At 49.2% G+C, this 18372-nt stretch overlaps 1 protein-coding gene across 1 annotated transcript; it reads left to right on the top strand.

Annotated features, from left to right (window-relative positions):
- Positions 1–1812: 1812 nt before the first annotated feature.
- On the top strand, positions 1813–13306 carry rab4b (RAB4B, member RAS oncogene family; the record flags this gene model as incomplete). Its single annotated transcript, XM_084438259.1, has 7 exons — positions 1813–1934; positions 4045–4125; positions 8816–8930; positions 9365–9427; positions 10805–10959; positions 12695–12790; positions 13188–13306. The coding sequence occupies exons 1-7, from the start codon at positions 1919–1921 to the stop codon at positions 13304–13306; spliced, it is 645 nt and encodes a 214-aa protein (XP_084294385.1). The 5' UTR covers positions 1813–1918.
- Between the last annotated feature and the right edge of the window lie 5066 nt (positions 13307–18372).

The following is an 18372-nucleotide window of genomic DNA, read 5'->3' as shown; positions in this document are numbered from 1 at the left end:
AGGAGGGGGGAGGAAGGGGAGGGGGAGGAGGGGGAGGGAGGAGGAGGGGTGAGGAAGGGGAGGGGGGAGGAGGGGTAGGGGGAGGGGGAGTGGTGAGGAAGGGGACGGAGGAGGAGGGGGAGGGGGGGGAGGAGGAGGGAGGAGTGGGAGGAGGAGGGGTGAGGAAGGGGAGGGAGGAGGAGGGGGAGGGCTGGAGGTATCAGGCTGTTTCGGTCTGGGGAGGTTGAGGTCTGGGGAGGTTGAGGTCTGGGGAGGTTGAGGTCTGGGGAGGTTGAGGTCTGGGGAGGTTGAGGTCTGGGGAGGTTAAAGTCTGGGGAGGTTGAGGTCTGGGGAGGTTGAGGTCTGGGGAGGTTGAAGTCTGGGGAGGTTGAGGCCTGGGGAGGCAAAGTGGGGGAGAAAGAGGGACTTGAGGAAGGAGACCTGGGACTGGGACAGGAGGACAGGACTGGGACAGGACTGGGACAGGAGGACAGGAGGACAGGACTGGGACAGGAGGAGAGGGACAGGAGAGGACTGGGACAGGATGACAGGAGGAGAGGGACAGGATGACAGGAGGAGAGGGACAGGAGAGGACTGGGACAGGAGGACAGGAGGAGAGGGACAGGAGAGGACTGGGACAGGAGAGGACTGGGCCAGGAGGACAGGAGGAGAGGGACAGGAGAGGACAGGGACAGGAGGAGAGGGACAGGAGAAGACTGGGACAGGAGGAGAGGGACAGGAGAGGACAGGGACAGGAGGAGAGGGACAGGAGGAGAGGGACAGGAGAGGACAGGGACAGGAGGACAGGACTGGGACAGGAGAGGACAGGGACAGGAGGACAGGACTGGGACAGGAGAGGACAGGGACAGGAGGACAGGACTGGGACAAGAGAGGACAGGGACAGGAGGACAGGACTGGGACTAAGGGGGTAGAGAGGTGTAGAGGGAGCCGGTCAGGGTAGAACAAAGCCAGGGAGGAACTCCTAGTAGGTGGAGGGCTCTGTAATTTATCACCTGTCGCCCTTGGGCGGTCCTGTGTACGTGTGTGTGTGTGTGTGTGTGTGTGTGTGTGTGTGTGTGTGTGTGTGTGTGTGTGTGTGTGTGTGTGTGTGTGTGAGTGTGCGCGCGCGCGCGTGTTTGTGTGTGTGTCAGACAGTATGGAAAGGTGATGAATGGAAATGCAGGAAGACATTCCTCATCAAACCTCAAAGACTCTGCTTTGTTCGACTCGCTCCAAAGAAAGACACAACTAGACTCTCCAGTCGCTGCCCACAAGACCCCCACCCAAGATACCCTCCCCCCACTAGACTGTGACACACACACACACACTCACACAGAGACTGACAGGCTTTCACATGGAAATGGTGTACTTGGAATACTATTGTACTCCAAGTATAACATAATACATATTATAGTATACAATGCCATTTGGTTAGAGACACCAAAAAAACAAATAAACAAGCAGACAAAACAAGTCTCCTCTCCTCTCCTCTCCTCTCCTCTCCTCTCCTCTCCTCTCCTCTCCTCTCCTCTCCTCTCCTCTCCTCTCCTCTCCTCTCCTCTCCTCTCCTCTCCTCTCCTCTCCTCTCCTCTCCTCTCCTCTCCTCTCCTCTCCTCTCCTCGTTTCTTTGGGCCATCCTAATTTTATTTAGCCTCATTTTTGTTGTGGTCGTTGTCTGCCACCCTGTGGCCAGAGGCTGCAACTACACTGCATACTGCAGTCAGGGGAACTTGGCGTGACGTGATATTTACGTTCGTCATCACGTTGGCACTCTGCGTAGTGGTGTGTCGGAGGGTATAGGGAAACGGCGGTGTGGCGAAGACCTACATCAAGAGGATATAGTTACCTTTACAGAGAACACGAACAAAGGACAACAAATCCACATTAGAACGACAAGAAGTCAACCATCAAAAGCCGGGTCACCCCAGTGAGGGCCGCCATGTCTGAAACATACGGTGGGTGGTTTAGCCGAGCTGTGTTACGTTTCCTTACGTGTGAAACCGAAACAAGCGAACATCACCGGTCAGTTCTAATGTGGCTTGTTGGCAACATCGCCGACATGTCCTTAGGTTGTGATGTATCCATACGCCTCTTAAAGAAAATGCCGGGTCTTGTTTTATGCAACACAGAAATATGGAATGTCGCGTTAGGTACTGGGTTTGCTTCCTAAAATGGTAAAGAATGGGAGCCAATGTTGAGATGTTGCCAATTAAAAGTTGGCGACTTTTGTTTGTTCGTTAAGCCAGTGGGGCAGCCCGGAAGATCATCATTATTTATATGCCCACTCAGAGAAATGTAACGGCGTTTATTTTATCCTCTAGTATTTGGCCTGTCTCTAATGTGGCAGGTAGCAAGTTCCTCTAGAAATAAAAGTGTAGCAAAAGGATGGTCAGTATTGTTGATGAAAAACTTGACAGCTGTTAGGTTTCAGGCGCTGCACGCACGCACACACACACACACACACACACACACACACACATATCTATCTATCTATCTATCTCTCTCTCTCTCTCTATATATATATATATATAAATATTCATCTTCATTGTAAACACAGACTACTCTATCTGTCTTAGCCAACATGTGAAAAACAAAACAAAAATCACTACTGAATGTTGTGAACCTGACACCAGATGAGGTTGTAGGCCTACGTTATGCACTGACATATGAGAGCAGGGGTGCTCGGTGAACAGGCTCGAAACAGAGTTCCTAGTAGCCGACCTAACAAAACCGTATTCATTCATGAGTGGTGATTGATACTCAATGGCTTGGATGGTATTTTAGCAACGAAAATATGCAACCCGTCCTCTCCAGTTGCAGCTAGCGCAACCCCCTCCTGTGACACACACACACACACAAATGTAGTCTCCATCTGCCTTTCTCACGGGTTCTTTATGATTCCCTTCCTCTCTCTCTCTCTCTCTCTCTCTCTCCCTCCCTCCCTCTCCGTATGAAATGCTACACCATGTGAGCGCTAGCAGCAGTGGAGTGCTTCTCCTAATGGCAGCTGTAATGGTCTTTCATTGATCCCCTCCATCCTGCTGCCTCCTCTCCTCTGAGAGGCTCCAGGGAGGGGGGAGGACGGAGCAGCGGTCAGGGGGACGAGAGGGGAGGGGGACACAGAGCGGACGGGCCCTGCTGGACGAGCTCCAGCCCGGGCGCTGGTCTTCTCCCCTCACCCTCACCCTGACCTCATCCTCAGTCCTCACCCCGCCAGACCCTGGGATTCTAGAATATAATACCAAGTTTATTTGCTGTGTGTCACAAGTAGGCGCAGGTACATTGGAATTCTTGCAATCGCTTACCTCATCAGTGCAAGTCGGTTCCTCATTCCAGTCCACTCTTGCTAGATATTTAAAGGTTCCCAAACTGGCAAAGGCCATTCTAGGCCATTCTCAAAGCACGGCACATTGTGGGCCGGTCTTGGGCTAATAGCTATGTGGCTGACCGCTCTGTGCGCCTGGCCCGTTGGTGATCATGATTCATGGCTGTGGAAGGGAGTAGAAGGCCAGGTTCTGCTGTTAATGCTTGGTTGCCACCCTGTGAATGTGACTTCAAGGTTATGTGGTTTGAGTAAACACACACACACAAAGTATTTATAGCTCAGTGGGTGATTTCTATGGGTTGTGGTGGAGGGTGGCTTGTTTAAATGTCATTGAATCGGCCAACACACACTCAAGCGCGCACACACATGCACACACTCGCACACTTCTTCCACAATCCTGTGTGTCCTTGGCCTGGCTGTGTACCTCGCTGGAGGATTCCAGACCCACACATGCAAATGTCCTATCTGCTACGCTCCACTACGCTCTACACTCACAGCGGCACGGACACCGTCTGTTCACCCTCTCTCTCTCACACACACACACACACACACCTAAACACCGCTCCCACACAGACGGTCCGCCCTAACTGGCATCTCCAGCTTCCTGACAGGCTTCGTTTCGACTACAGGATGTTGGGTTGCCTGTAACGATGCGGCAGTGAAAGAACAACAGGCTTGTGTTGTCGTCCTGCTCACCAGTGTTGAGCTGACGTGTCTCCCCTCTGTCTTTCCTGTTTCAGACTTCCTGTTTAAGTTCCTGGTGATCGGCAGCGCCGGAACAGGGAAGTCCTGCCTCCTGCACCAGTTCATAGAGAACAAGTGTAAGAAGCCCTACGATGCTGGCCTCTCCTATATCATATCAACACACACACACACACACACACACACACACACACACACACACACACACACACAGCTCCAACTCCCAATGCTGTCAGTAGGAAAAGAGATTAGAGAGATTCTGAGGGTGTTGGTCTCTCAGGGACTGAGGGAGACTACTGCAGGTCCTCACTAGGGCTGCACCTAACAACTATTTTTCTAGAGATTATTTTTTGGATTAGTTGATTAATCTAACAACTAATTTAACAATTATTAACGATTTTTTTTTTATTGCTCAATTAATAGAACACTTAATTTACCCCAAATCAATATAAATATACATTTACCCCAAATAAATATAAAAAAATATCTAATTAATATTTCAATATTTTATTCAATCTTCTCTTAAAAACAAAGTTGCAAAATCTTTCGAATTTGTAGCTGTACCGTTTAGTTGGCAAATGGTTGCTTTAAATTACTAACCCATGTTTGTGTAATTTTAGCGCTGTGTGGGTAGGTTTACCACATTTTAAAATGTGATTTTACATTGAAACAAAATAGATTTTTAACCACCCAATTGATTAAGCTCTGTTGAACGTGCCTTTTCTCTTTAGTCTTATAGCCCACGTGTGCTCAGACTCCTGACAATGACGCACAGCACCTTCACAACAGTTGACACAGCTAGGCTACTCTATAGTCATATCAATGTTTAATCCCCACTCATAGTTTCTGTTGTTTGTTTTCTGATTGGATTTGACGGTTAATGAAATAACATAACGATAGAACGTCATTAATGGTGCATTCGTTTGTGGTCGGAGGTGGCAAGTCTCAAGTGTCAAAATACCTACCTCCGACGTGTGTGCATTCGAGCTATAGCGAATGATATGATGATGATATGATATGATATTGACATCAGCCGGCAACTAGGGATTGAGAAACATCCGAATTTGCGACGAGGAAGTGCGAGTTCATGCGGCGTTTTATTTCATTTCTAGTAGCAAGTCGCAATTTGCCACCTCCCAGTTATAAACGAACGCACCATAACTCTGACCGTGAGCATTCATACCAGCCGACGGAGAAAACTACTAGGCAGTGGAAAGCGGTGCAGTTCTCCACGTGTAGCCTATGATGCGCTTTTGCTAAATGTTTCAACGATTTCTTGTGTTTCCTCGTTCACTTGCAAGAGATTGTTGGCACTTAGCAACAAGCAACCGAACGTTTGAGCGTTTCCATAGGCTTTGTGCACCAGCTTCACTACTTCCTGAAAGTCACTTGGCTTCTTTATTTCCTGTCCAATATGATTGGATTAAGTGATTAATCAGGTGTGTGCTGGGTCTGCCGCACACCTGATTAATCACTTAATCCAATCATATATATAGGACAGGAAATAAAGATGCCAATCCAATCATATATATAGGACAGGAAATAAAGATGCCAAGTGACTTTCAGGAAGTAGTGGAGCTGTGCATAGAGCCTATTCTCTTCACTCGGAGCAGCCGGTCTAAGCGCGTGTGAGCGGGTGTTGCGCAACACGGACCCGCTGTTGCTCAACACAAAATTGGAGCGGAGGAGAGACGAAAAATGAGTCTAATGATCATTTATAGCAAAAATGCTTCCTAGACAGACGCATATCTTAATCTTATTGCTAGTTAGAAAAGGGGTAGATAAAAGTAGACACATGCACATGACCACTTGAATGTATGTACGTATGTACAGTATACAGTAAAGTATGTGTAGGACCTGAATGTATGTATAGGATTCACCGCACTCACACATCACGCTGCACACACATACACACTCACCTACACACACACTCTGCATACTGACTGTATATACACTACTTTTGTGCATTGTTCTTTTCTTAACGTATCCTCTTTTTTTGCACTAGTTTTTGTGCTTGCCATTTGCACTGTCCTGTCTTTGCACTGTCCTGTCTCGTTCCTACCCTGTCCAATGCTGTCTAAATGTTATGCACCTCACCGGAAAGCAAATTCCTAGCATGTTGGAAAACTGCATGGCAATAAACGGATTCAGATTCTGATAATGTTTATATGGCGTAAATAGATAGAAAATCAATTTCCAATACTGTTAGTTTTGACCGGCCGTAGCCATCTTATTTCTTTGTGACGTGTTGACGCACGTTTTGCAAGTCAACTTATTTACGCAGTCGATGACGATGTTGAGGCGTCGCCCCAGCCCTAGTCCTCACCTGCTCTCTGATATGCACATGAGTGTTGAGTAGCTCCCCTCCAGCCTCTTAACTATGCTAACACACACTCCCCTCAGTCTATGACTATACTAACACACACCAACAACTATACTAATACACACTCCCCTCAGTCTATAACCATACTAACACACACCAACAACTATACTAACACACACTCCCCTCAGTCTATAACTTTACTAACACACACCAACAACTATACTAACACACACTCCCCTCAGTCTATAACTATACTAACACACACCAACAACTATACTAACACACACTCCCCTCAGTCTATAACTATACTAACACACACCAACAACTATACTAACACACTCCCCTCAGTCTATAACTATACTAACACACACCAACAACTATACTAACACACACTCCCCTCAGTCTATAACTATACTAACACACACCAACATAACTATACTAACACACACTCCCCTCAGTCTATAACTATACTAACACACACTCCCCTCAGTCTATAACTATACTAACACACACCAACAACTATACTAACACACACTCCCCTCAGTCTATAACTATACTAACACACACCAACAACTATACTAACACACACTCCCCTCAGTCTATAACTTTACTAACACACACCAACATAACTATACTAACACACACCAACATAACTATACTAACACACACTCCCCTCAGTCTATTACTATACTAACACAGACCAACATAACTATACTAACACACACTCCCCTCAGTCTATAACTATACTAACACACACCAACAACTATGCTAACACACTCCCCTCAGTCTATAACTATACTAACACACACCAACATAACTATACTAACACACACTCCCCTCAGTCTATAACTATACTAACACACACCAACAACTATACTAACACACACTCCCCTCAGTCTATAACTATACTAACACACACCAACAACTATACTAACACACACTCCCCTCAGTCTATAACTATACTAACACACACCAACAACTATACTAACACACACTCCCCTCAGTCTATAACTATACTAACACACACTCCCCTCAGTCTATAACTATACTAACACACACCAACAACTATACTAACACACACTCCCCTCAGTCTATAACTATACTAACACACACCAACAACTATACTAACACACACTCCCCTCAGTCTATAACTATACTAACACACACCAACAACTATACTAACACACACCAACATAACTATACTAACACACACTCCCCTCAGTCTATAACTATACTAACACACACCAACAACTATACTAACACACACTCCCCTCAGTCTATAACTATACTAACACACACTCCCCTCAGTCTATAACTATACTAACACACACCAACATAACTATACTAACACACACTAACATAACTATACTAACACACACTCCCCTCAGTCTATAACTATACTAACACACACCAACATAACTATACTAACACACACCAACATTACTATACTAACACACACTCCCCTCAGTCTATAACTATACTAACACACACCAACAACTATACTGACACACACTCCCCTCAGTCTGTAACTATACTAACACACACCAACAACTATACTGACACACACTCCCCTCAGTCTATAACTATACTAACACACACCAACATAACTATACTAACACACACTCCCCTCAGTCTATAACTATACTAACACACACCAACAACTATACTAACACACACTCCCCTCAGTCTATAACTATACTAACACACACTCCCCTCAGTCTATAACTATACTAACACACACCAACAACTATACTAACACACACTCCCCTCAGTCTATAACTACTAACACACACCAACATAACTATACTAACACACACTCCCCTCAGTCTATAACTATACTAACACACACCAACAACTATACTAACACACACTCCCCTCAGTCTATAACTATACTAACACACACCAACATAACTATACTAACACACACTCCCCTCAGTCTATAACTATACTAACACACACTCCCCTCCAGTCTCTGAGCATACTAACATACACACGCGCACACACACACACACACACACACACACACACACACACTCCAGTCTCTAACCATACTAACACACACTCCCCTCCAGTCTCTATGTAACTATATTAACACACATCAACACACACTCCAGTCTCACCATACTAACACACACCACCTCTGCACTGTCCCTAAGAGCCCAGGGGAAGGGAGAGAGGAAAGATGCACGCGCGCGCACACACACACACACACACACCTTTTGTACGCTATGACTTCCTAGAAATAAAGTTGCCCGGACACAAACCACCCCCCCCCTCCCTAACCTCATCATCTCATTTAGAGGAAACATAAAATCATCCATTTTACACACAAAATCAATATCTGAGGGACATCTGGGGACAAGGGATGGGTTGATTTCATCATTGATATGATTTCATCTCTCTCTTTCTCTTTCTCTCTCTCTCTCTCTCTCTCTCTCTCTGTTTGTCTCTCTCTCTCTGTTTGTCTCTCTCTGTCTGTCTCTCAGTCAAGCAGGACTCCAACCACACCATCGGTGTTGAGTTTGGGTCCAGAGTGGTCAACGTCGGGGGCAAGACGGTTAAACTGCAGATCTGGGACACGGCAGGACAGGAACGTTTCAGGTAAGCGCCCAATCCCAGGGGTCAAGCAATTTTTGAAACTTTTAAAAAGTCCCCAAATTACACCACGGTACGCGGTTTCACCGTTTAAAAACAGGTGCTCAAAGGCTGCAGTACAGTCTACCGCCAGAAGGTGGCAGAATTCCTGAGTGAGGGGATATCTGTCTTGTGATTGACTTACATGCTGTCTGTCTTTCCTTTCCTTTCCTTTCCTTTCCTTTCCTTTCCTTTCCTTTCCTTTCCTTTCCTTTCCTTTCCTTTCCTTTCCCTTTCTTTCTTTCTTTCTTTCTTTCTTTCTTTCTTTCTTTCTTTCTTTCTTTCTTTCTTTCTTTCTTTCTTTCTTTCTTTCTTTCTTTCTTTCTTTCTTTCTTTCTTTCTTTCTTTCTTTCTTTCTTTCTTTCTTTCTTTCTTTCTTTCTTTCTTTCTTTCTTCTCCAGGTCTGTGACGCGCAGCTACTACCGAGGGGCAGCAGGCGCGCTGCTTGTCTATGACATCACAAGGTGGGGAACCAGTGAGAAGCGATGATAAGATAATCAGCAGATTCAGCTTCACTTCAACTGGAGAGTGGAGAGTGCTGCTAGCCAATCACTCACACGCCCTCACTGGCTGAGCAGAAGCCTGCATAGACCATTTCAAAAGCACCCACTGGATTTGCATCTTACTGGTCAGACGTGTGTGTGTGTCTGTGTGTGTGCGTGCGTTCGGGTGCGTGTGTGTGTGTGTGCATTCGGGTGCGTGTGTCTGTGTGTGCGTTCGGGTGCGTGTGTGTGTGTGTGCGTTCGGGCGCCTGTGTCTGTGCGTGTGTTCGGGTGCGTGTGTGTGTGTGTGCGTTCGGGCGCGTGTGTGTGTGTGTGCGTTCGGGTGCGTGTGTGTGCGTGCGTTCAGGCGCTTGTGTGTGTGTGCGTTTGGGAGCGTGTGTGTGTGTGATGAAGAATGGCAGGGTTGTAATATAGTGGCGTCTCCTGGCTGCAAGAGGCAGCAGCCCGGAAAGGAGAGGTCCATTAGACCTTATCAACCAGGAGAGGGAGAGAGAGAGAGAGAGAGAGAGAGAGAGGGAGAGAGAGAGGGAGGAGAGAGAGGGAGGAGAGAGAGGGAGGAGGGGAGGGGGGGAGTGTTAGACATTAGGGAGAGTGAGGAGGGAGAGAAGGGAAGCAGATATTCAGTGTGTGTGTGTACGTGTGTGTGTGTATACTGTGTGTATACTGTGTGCGTGCGTGTGTGTGCGTGTGTGTGTGTGCATGCGCCAGCCCCACTCAGGAGTGTTTTCATAGCTCCACCCATGGCTGATGTCATCGTTAAGCTGACTTACTGCATCTGTGTGACATTAGCATCCCCACCCATATAACACACACACACACACACACACATACACACATACACACATGTATACACACATACACACACACACACACATATATATATATATATATACACACACACACACACACACATATATACACACACACACAGACACTCCTCCGCTCACCTCCCAGCCCTCCCGTTGCCATGGACACCGGTGTGCCGTCACCATGGTGATAGGTGACTTCACCCGACAAGTTTCCAGGGTGAACGTGATCTCCATCAGCCAGACCGGTTAAAGCTGACGTCCCCGCGCACCCCAGGGGCTCGGCCATCGCCCGACCCGACCACACACACACACACACACACTCACCACCTTCACTCTGATCAATTTATTGACTGAGATTGAGATTGATTTCTCATAAGCATATTCGTGACGTCCTCGGTCGTGATTGGCTTAAGATCCTCTCCTTTTCTGTTCTCTTCTCCTCCTTTCCTCCTTCCTCCTCTCCCATCCTCTCCTCTACTGACTATAACCCCCCCCCCCCCATCCCCCCGTGTGTGTGTGTGTCCGGTAGCCGGGAGACCTACAACGCGCTGACCAACTGGCTGGCGGACGCGCGGACGCTGGCCAGCCCCAACATCGCCATCATCCTGTGCGGCAACAAGAAGGACCTGGACGCAGACAGAGAGGTCACCTTCCTGGAGGCGTCCCGCTTCGCCCAGGAGAACGGTGACCTCCCCCACTCCGCTCCCATCTTCTCCCCTCCGCTCTCCTCTCTACTCCTCTCTACTCCTCTCCTCTTCTTCTCTGCTCCTCTCTTCTCCTCTCCTCTTCTTCTCTGCTCCTCTCCTCTCCTCTTCTCTCTTCTCCTCTCTTCTCCTCTTCTCTTCCTCTCTTCTCCTCTCTTCTCCTCTCTACTCCTCTCCTCTTCTTCTCCGCTCTCCTCTCTACTCCTCTCTACTCCTCTACTCTTCTTCTCTGCTCCTCTCCTCTTCTCTCTTCTCCTCTCTTCTCCTCTTCTCTTCCTCTCTTCTCCTCTCTTCTCCTCTCTACTCCTCTCCTCTTCTTCTCCGCTCTCCTCTCTACTCCTCTCTACTCCTCTACTCTTCTTCTCTGCTCTCCTCTCTACTCCTCTCTTCTCCTCTCTACTCCTCCTCTCTTCTCCTCTCTTCTCCTCTCTACTCCTCTCCTCTTCTCTTCTCTGCTCTTCTCTTCTCCTCTCTACTCCTCTCCTCTTCTCTACTCCTCTCTTCTCCTCTCCTCTCCTCTTCTCTGCTCCTCTCTTCTCCTCTCTACTCCTCTCTTCTCCTCTCTCCTCTTCTCTACTCCTCTCTTCTCCTCTCTACTCCTCTCTTGTCCTCTCCTCTTCTCTACTCCTCTCTTCTCCTCTACTCCTCTCTTCTCCTCTCCTCTCTTCTTCTCCTCTCTTCTCCTCTGTACTCCTCTCCTCTCTACTCCTCTCTGCTCCTCTCCTCTCTGCTCCTCTCTTCTCCTCTCCTCTACTACTCCTCTCTGCTCCTCTACTCCGCTCCTCTGCTCCTCTCCTCTCTACTCCTCTCTTCTCTGCTCCTCTCTTCTCTGCTCCTCTCCTCTCTTCTTCTCTCCTCTACTCCTCTTCTCTGCCCCTTCTTCTTCTCTTCCTCTTTCCCCTCTCTTCATCTTCCTTCCTTCTCCTTCTACCTCGTGTGCCAGACCGGCTGTTTGACTGACTGTATCTCCATCTGTCTGGCTGTCTTTCTGACTGACTGTATCTCCATCTGTCTGGCTGTCTTTCTGACTGACTGTATCTCCATCTGTCTGGCTGTCTTTCTGACTGACTGTATCTCTGTCTGGCTGTCTTTCTGACTGACTATCTCCATCTGTCTGGTTGTCTTTCTGACTGACTATCTCCATCTGTCTGGCCTCCTTTCTGACTGACTGTATCTCCATCTGTCTTTCTGACTGACTGTATCTCCATCTGTCTGTCTGTCTTTCTGACTGACTGTATCTCCATCTGTCTTTCTGACTGACTGTATCTCCATCTGTCTGTCTGACTGACTGTCTCTCCATCTGTCTTTCTGACTGACTGTATCTCCATCTGTCTGTCTGACTGACTGTATCTCTGTCTGTCTGTGACTGTATCTCTGGCTGTCTGGCTGTCTGACTGTATCTCTGTCTGTCTGTCTGACTGTATCTCTGTGTGTCTGTCTGACTGTATCTCTGTCTGTCTGTCTGACTGTATCTCTGTCTGTCTGTCTGTCTGACTGTATTTCTGTCTGTCTGTCTGACTGTATCTCTGTCTGTCTGTCTGACTGTATCTCTGTCTGTCTGTCTGACTGTATCTCTGTCTGTCTGTCTGACTGTATCTCTGTCTGTCTGTCTGTGTGACTGTATCTCTGTCTGTCTGTCTGACTGTATCTCTGTCTGTCTGTCTGACTGTATCTCTGCCTGTCTGTCTGCATGCCTCTCTCGTCTGTGTGGTCAGATTTGATGTTCCTGGAGACCAGTGCTCTGAGCGGAGAGAACGTGGAGGAGGCCTTCCTCAAGTGTGCACGCACCATCCTCAACAAGATTGAGTCAGGTATCTACCCGTGTGTGTGTGTGTGTGTGTGTGTGTGTGTGTGTGTGTGTGTGTGTGTGTGTGTGAGTAAGGAGTACCTGTATGATTAGGCTTCATGTGAATTAACATTGTGTGAAGGCTTCTTGTATTCTTGTGTGCAGGCAATTGCATAACGCAAGTGAACTATATGTCTGTCTGTACTTCTCTCTCTCTCTATCCCTCCCTCTCTCTCTCTCCCCCTCTCTTTCTCTCCCTCTCCCTCTCTCTCTCTCCCTCTCTCTCTCTCTCTCTCTCCCCCCCTCTCTCTCTCCCCCTCTCTCTCTCCCCCCCCCCCTCTCTCTCTCCCCCCCCCCTCTCTCTCTCCCTCTCTCCCTCCCTCCCTCCCTCCCTCCCTCCCTCCCTCTCTCCCCTCCTCCAGGGGAGCTGGACCCAGAGAGGATGGGTTCTGGGATCCAGTACGGCGACGCTTCTCTGAGACAGCTCCGACAGCCCCGAGGAACTAACACGGCACAGAACAAGCAGCAGTGCAGCTGCTAGGGGAACCAGACACACACACACACACACCTCCACGCGCACAGGACGCCCCCTACAGGTAGGCGCAGTACCCGCATGCCCCCTGATGAAGACATGCTGGTAGCCTGAGTAAATACTTTACAGGCTCTATGTTTCTTTAAGCTGCCTTGCTGTCAGATTGGGTTTGACTATTAACCTCTCCGCCCCCCCCCCCCCCACACACACACACACACACACGCACACCTCCCAGCTCTAGGTGTGATTGGCCCTGCCCCTTCTTTAACTCCGCCCCCCCCCCACAACATCCTGATCTACAGCGAGACTCAAGGAGGTCATCCAGGGGTTGTGACGGCAAGCCGAACTCTGCTGGAGGAAGAGGAGGAGGAAGAGGAAGAGGTCTGGCTGTAGGGGCTGTCCTGCTTTTAACCCCTCCCCTGTGGTTTTTATCAACACACACACACACACACACACACACACACACACACACACACACCATCATCTGGAACTGAATGTAATTTCTATGTTCAGAAGCAGCCTGTTAGTTTCATGCTGCCGTGGTAACACCAGAAGGACAACCATGGAGATTGAGTGTAATAGTCTCTATGGGGACCACCCAAGAGATGGACTGACATCATCATCTCCGTGGCGATAACCCAACTGTAGTGCTTGAACTGAATGCTTTGATTTGCACTGAGGCGTACTCCTCCTAATTCCTCCCCTCACGCTGTGATGGAAACCCGACCAAACCTGAACATGACCACTTCTCAACCTCAATTCGACCACTCCGTAATCTGATTGGCTACCAGGCACTTCCTGGTCCAAACCTGACCAGGTGATTGGTTCGACCAGTTGAATTGGATTATCGAGGTGAGCTAGAAAGTAGCCAATCGTCGAGGGTATTTCCTGCGATCATTCTCCGGTGATTTCCTCATTGCTGTTTCTCTCAGCACTGGTTGGTCCACGAGCAGCTTGGAGGCGGTTTTAGAGGGAGGACGTAGACCAGGTCTAACCAATCAGAATGACCCAAACCTTAGTTCCCACATGTCACTCAAATGTAACTCAATGAGTGTCAGTGGACACCTCAAGTTTTGATTTGAATGCACTGCTATGTAAATAGTTGCTTTACTAGAGAGGGTATGCCTGACTACGTGGATGTACACCGTTACTTTTTATATTCCTACCTGTGTTCCTATTCTACCTAGCTAGGTTAATTAGCAAAGTACTGTCACATGCTTGGGGCACACTTGATTGGCTGTTCCCACTACAATGAAACCAGTGGACCAAAACTGCTTCTGAGATCAAGCACATCTCAATGACTTTCCGTCTCTTGGATCGAGGCGTTTGATCGCGGTCTGCTTGCTCTCTCTGCCAAGCAGTGACGGGCGCCTCCGTAGGGAAGTGAATGTGCTCTGCGAGGCGACGCTTGAAGGAGCCTGCGGTTCGTGTCGAAAGAACGACGGCGAGAGAGGAAAGAAAGAAAGGTTTCAGTTCGGTTTTTCTTTATTCCACTCCAAGGACCTGTTCCTCTCTATGCTTCACCATCAGGTTATTTAAGGTCTTCTCAGCGCCATCGCTGTATCCGCTAGCCCCGCCCACCTGCCCTCCCCAGGCTCATACAGCCCCCCCCCCCCCCCTCCCTCCCTCCCTAATCCCAGTCAGCCCTGCCTCTGTCTGGATAGGCGGTCAGGGTAGGGTTAACGCCCCGCCCCTCTCTGCCGCGCTGTCACCCCTCTGCCGCTGGCTCGCGGCGTAGCTCCGTGCCGTTGCGTAGGTACGGGGAACCACTCGCTCGCCCAAACCAAACACCCCCAGAACTCCCTCTGTGAACAACCTCATCCGCCCTCTCATCCGCCCTCCCCTCCTCGCATAAATCACCGGCCTGAAGTGTAGGAGTGGAAACAGCTGTGTTCAAACGAAACAGGCTTCCACCTATAACCCAGTCACGTTAGATCAGAGATCACACCGAGGAAAGGACACAAGGAAGAGTTTGCCTTCAGAGTATTGAGACAGGGCCCTGTTCACACACCTAGACCCAAATGGAGGATTCAAGTGCACTTTTTTTTGTTCCCGGTCTAGTTTTTAAGCCCCTCCCCTCGGCTGGACTGGTTGTCGTCCCTCTTTATCAGAAATCCCACGGGAACTCTTGACTCATCGGGGTAGTATCAGGTTGTGAATTTAACGTGTCACTGTGACATGGCGTGTCATCATCATTATCATCATCATCATCATCATCATCAACCTGGGACAGACCGACTCCCATCTCAGATGGTCAGTTTTGTTTTTAAACTGTTTTTGCGTGATTCTCATGTCTTTTCCTTCTGACTCTGCAAGTGCACTTTTACGTTTGAGATGTTGAGTTTATAAACTGTAACTATAGAATTGTACAAATTTATATTAATTAAAATTGAAATCTATAAGATTGTATAGAAGAGGTTGAATTGGAGAGATGGTCATTCCTTACTAGGGAACAACTGAGACGTCATCCTCATCCCTTCCTCCCATCATCCCTCCCTCGGCCCTGCCCCTAACTCTACACAGCCCAGTCATCCTCATCCCTCCCTGGCCCTAACTACACACAGCCCAGTCATCCTCATCCCTCCCTGGTCCTAACTCTACACAGCCCAGTCATCCTCATCCCTCCCTGGTCCTAACTACACACAGCCCAGTCATCCTCATCCCTTCCTCCTATCATCCCTCCCTGCCCCTAACTCTACACAGCCCAGTCATCCTCATCCCTCCCTGCCCCTAACTCTACACAGCCCAGTCATCCTCATCCCTCCCTGCCCCTAACCCTACACAGCCCAGTCATCCTCATCCCTCCCTGCCCCTAACCCTACACAGCCCAGTCATCCTCATCCCTCCCTGGTCCTAACTCTACACAGCCCAGTCATCCTCATCCCTCCCTGGTCCTAACTCTACACAGCCCAGTCATCCTCATCCCTTCCTCCTATCATCCCTCCCTGCCCCTAACTCTACACAGCCCAGTCATCCTCATCCCTCCCTGCCCCTAACTCTACACAGCCCAGTCATCCTCATCCCTCCCTGCCCCTAACTCTACACAGCCCAGTCATCCTCATCCCTCCCTGCCCCTAACTCTACACAGCCCAGTCATCCTCATCCCTCCCTGCCCCTAACCCTACACAGCCCAGTCATCCTCATCCCTCCCTGGTCCTAACTCTACACAGCCCAGTCATCCTCATCCCTCCCTGGTCCTAACTCTACACAGCCCAGTCATCCTCATCCCTCCCTGCCCCTAACTACACACAGCCCAGTCATCCTCATCCCTTCCTCCTATCATCTCTCCCTGCCCCTAACTACACAGCCCAGTCATCCTCATCCCTCCCTGGCCCTAACTCTACACAGCCCAGTCATCCTCATCCCTCCCTGCCCCTAACTCTACACAGCCCAGTCATCCTCATCCCTTCCTCCTATCATCCCTCCCTGCCCCTAACTCTACACAGCCCAGTCATCCTCATCCCTCCCTGGTCCTAACTACACACAGCCCAGTCATCCTCATCCCTTCCTCCTATCATCTCTCCCTGCCCCTAACTACACAGCCCAGTCATCCTCATCCCTCCCTGGTCCTAACTCTACACAGCCCAGTCATCCTCATCCCTTCCTCCTATCATCCCTCCCTGCCCCTAACTACACAGCCCAGTCATCCTCATCCCTCCCTGGTCCTAACTCTACACAGCCCAGTCATCCTCATCCCTTCCTCCTATCATCCCTCCCTCGGCCCTAACTCTACACAGCCCAGTCATCCTCATCCCTCCCTGGTCCTCACTCTACACAGCCCAGTCATCCTCATCCCTCCCTGCCCCTAACTCTACACAGCCCAGTCATCCTCATCCCTTCCTCCTATCATCCCTCCCTGCCCCTAACTCTACACAGCCCAGTCATCCTCATCCCTCCCTGGTCCTAACTCTACACAGCCCAGTCATCCTCATCCCTCCCTGCCCCTAACTCTACACAGCCCAGTCATCCTCATCCCTTCCTCCTATCATCCCTCCCTGCCCCTAACTCTACACAGCCCAGTCATCCTCATCCCTTCCTCCTATCATCCCTCCCTGCCCCTAACTCTACACAGCCCAGTCATCCTCATCCCTCCCTGCCCCTAACTCTACACAGCCCAGTCATCCTCATCCCTCCCTCGGCCCTGGCCGCCGTGTTGCCCGACGTTGTAAAAACCCCCGTTCCCTTCGCCCCTCATCGTTGACGCCTCTAGACAGCGCACCCTGTGTGCCGCGTGCGCTCGGGGATTCAGCGAAACGCCCTGAAACGGCCATGATGATTGTCGCGCCGCATCTCGTTTCTTCCTGGCTTTACATCTCTGCTAGCCTTATCTCTTGCCGGCGCAGAAAACTCGGTTGTTGCTTAGTAACCAACGTGATTGAATCATCTCTGGAGAGCTGTTGTACAGCTGGAGTGAATATGTGCTGTAAAAATGAATACATTCGCTGCTTTTGTTGATTTGAAAGATTATTTGATTCTAAGTAAACTTTGCTTGTTTTGTATTTTTGAATGACCCATCTCCTCCTGTGTCCGGATCTCTCACAGCACCACTGAGGGAATCTTATTGTTTGGGTGTTTTTAGGTCAGTTGTGACTGAATGGCTCATTTGCAGCAGCTGTGCTGTGTTGACACCGAGGGTGCTTGAGAGACAAGTGCTTCATCAGTATAGAGATACGGCCCTCGCTCCAGTCTGCCTGCTCCTGGCGTCTCCGTTACCGTTGAGGAAGCGGGCTGGAGTACACACACACACACACCCAGCTACACCTGCCAGACGCAGGGTACAAGAGCAGAACGACATGGGATATTAATACTCACACACTGAACACAAGCAAGAACATCGTCTGCTACATGACTGTAATGTAAAAGAACAAAACCACAAGGTAGCATATTCTAGCACGCAGATCTTTTTTCCCTTGAAACCTCACTAACCCGTTCCCCTCAGCCCAGCAGGGTGAGAGACTGGTCAGTGTGTCAGACGGGGAGTGGTCAGAGGGTGTAATTGTCTGAATTTACGTTCACGGGTCAGTGCAGTAACAGCCAGGGTGGGATAATGCAGCTGGAGTGGATGTATTGATTAA

This window comes from Borostomias antarcticus (genome assembly GCF_949987555.1).
Source record: "Borostomias antarcticus genome assembly, chromosome: 1".
NCBI classification, from domain to species: Eukaryota; Metazoa; Chordata; class Actinopteri; order Stomiiformes; family Stomiidae; genus Borostomias; species Borostomias antarcticus.
The sequence above is the reverse complement of the archived record's forward strand: the minus strand, read 5'-3'. Positions and strand labels throughout refer to the sequence as shown.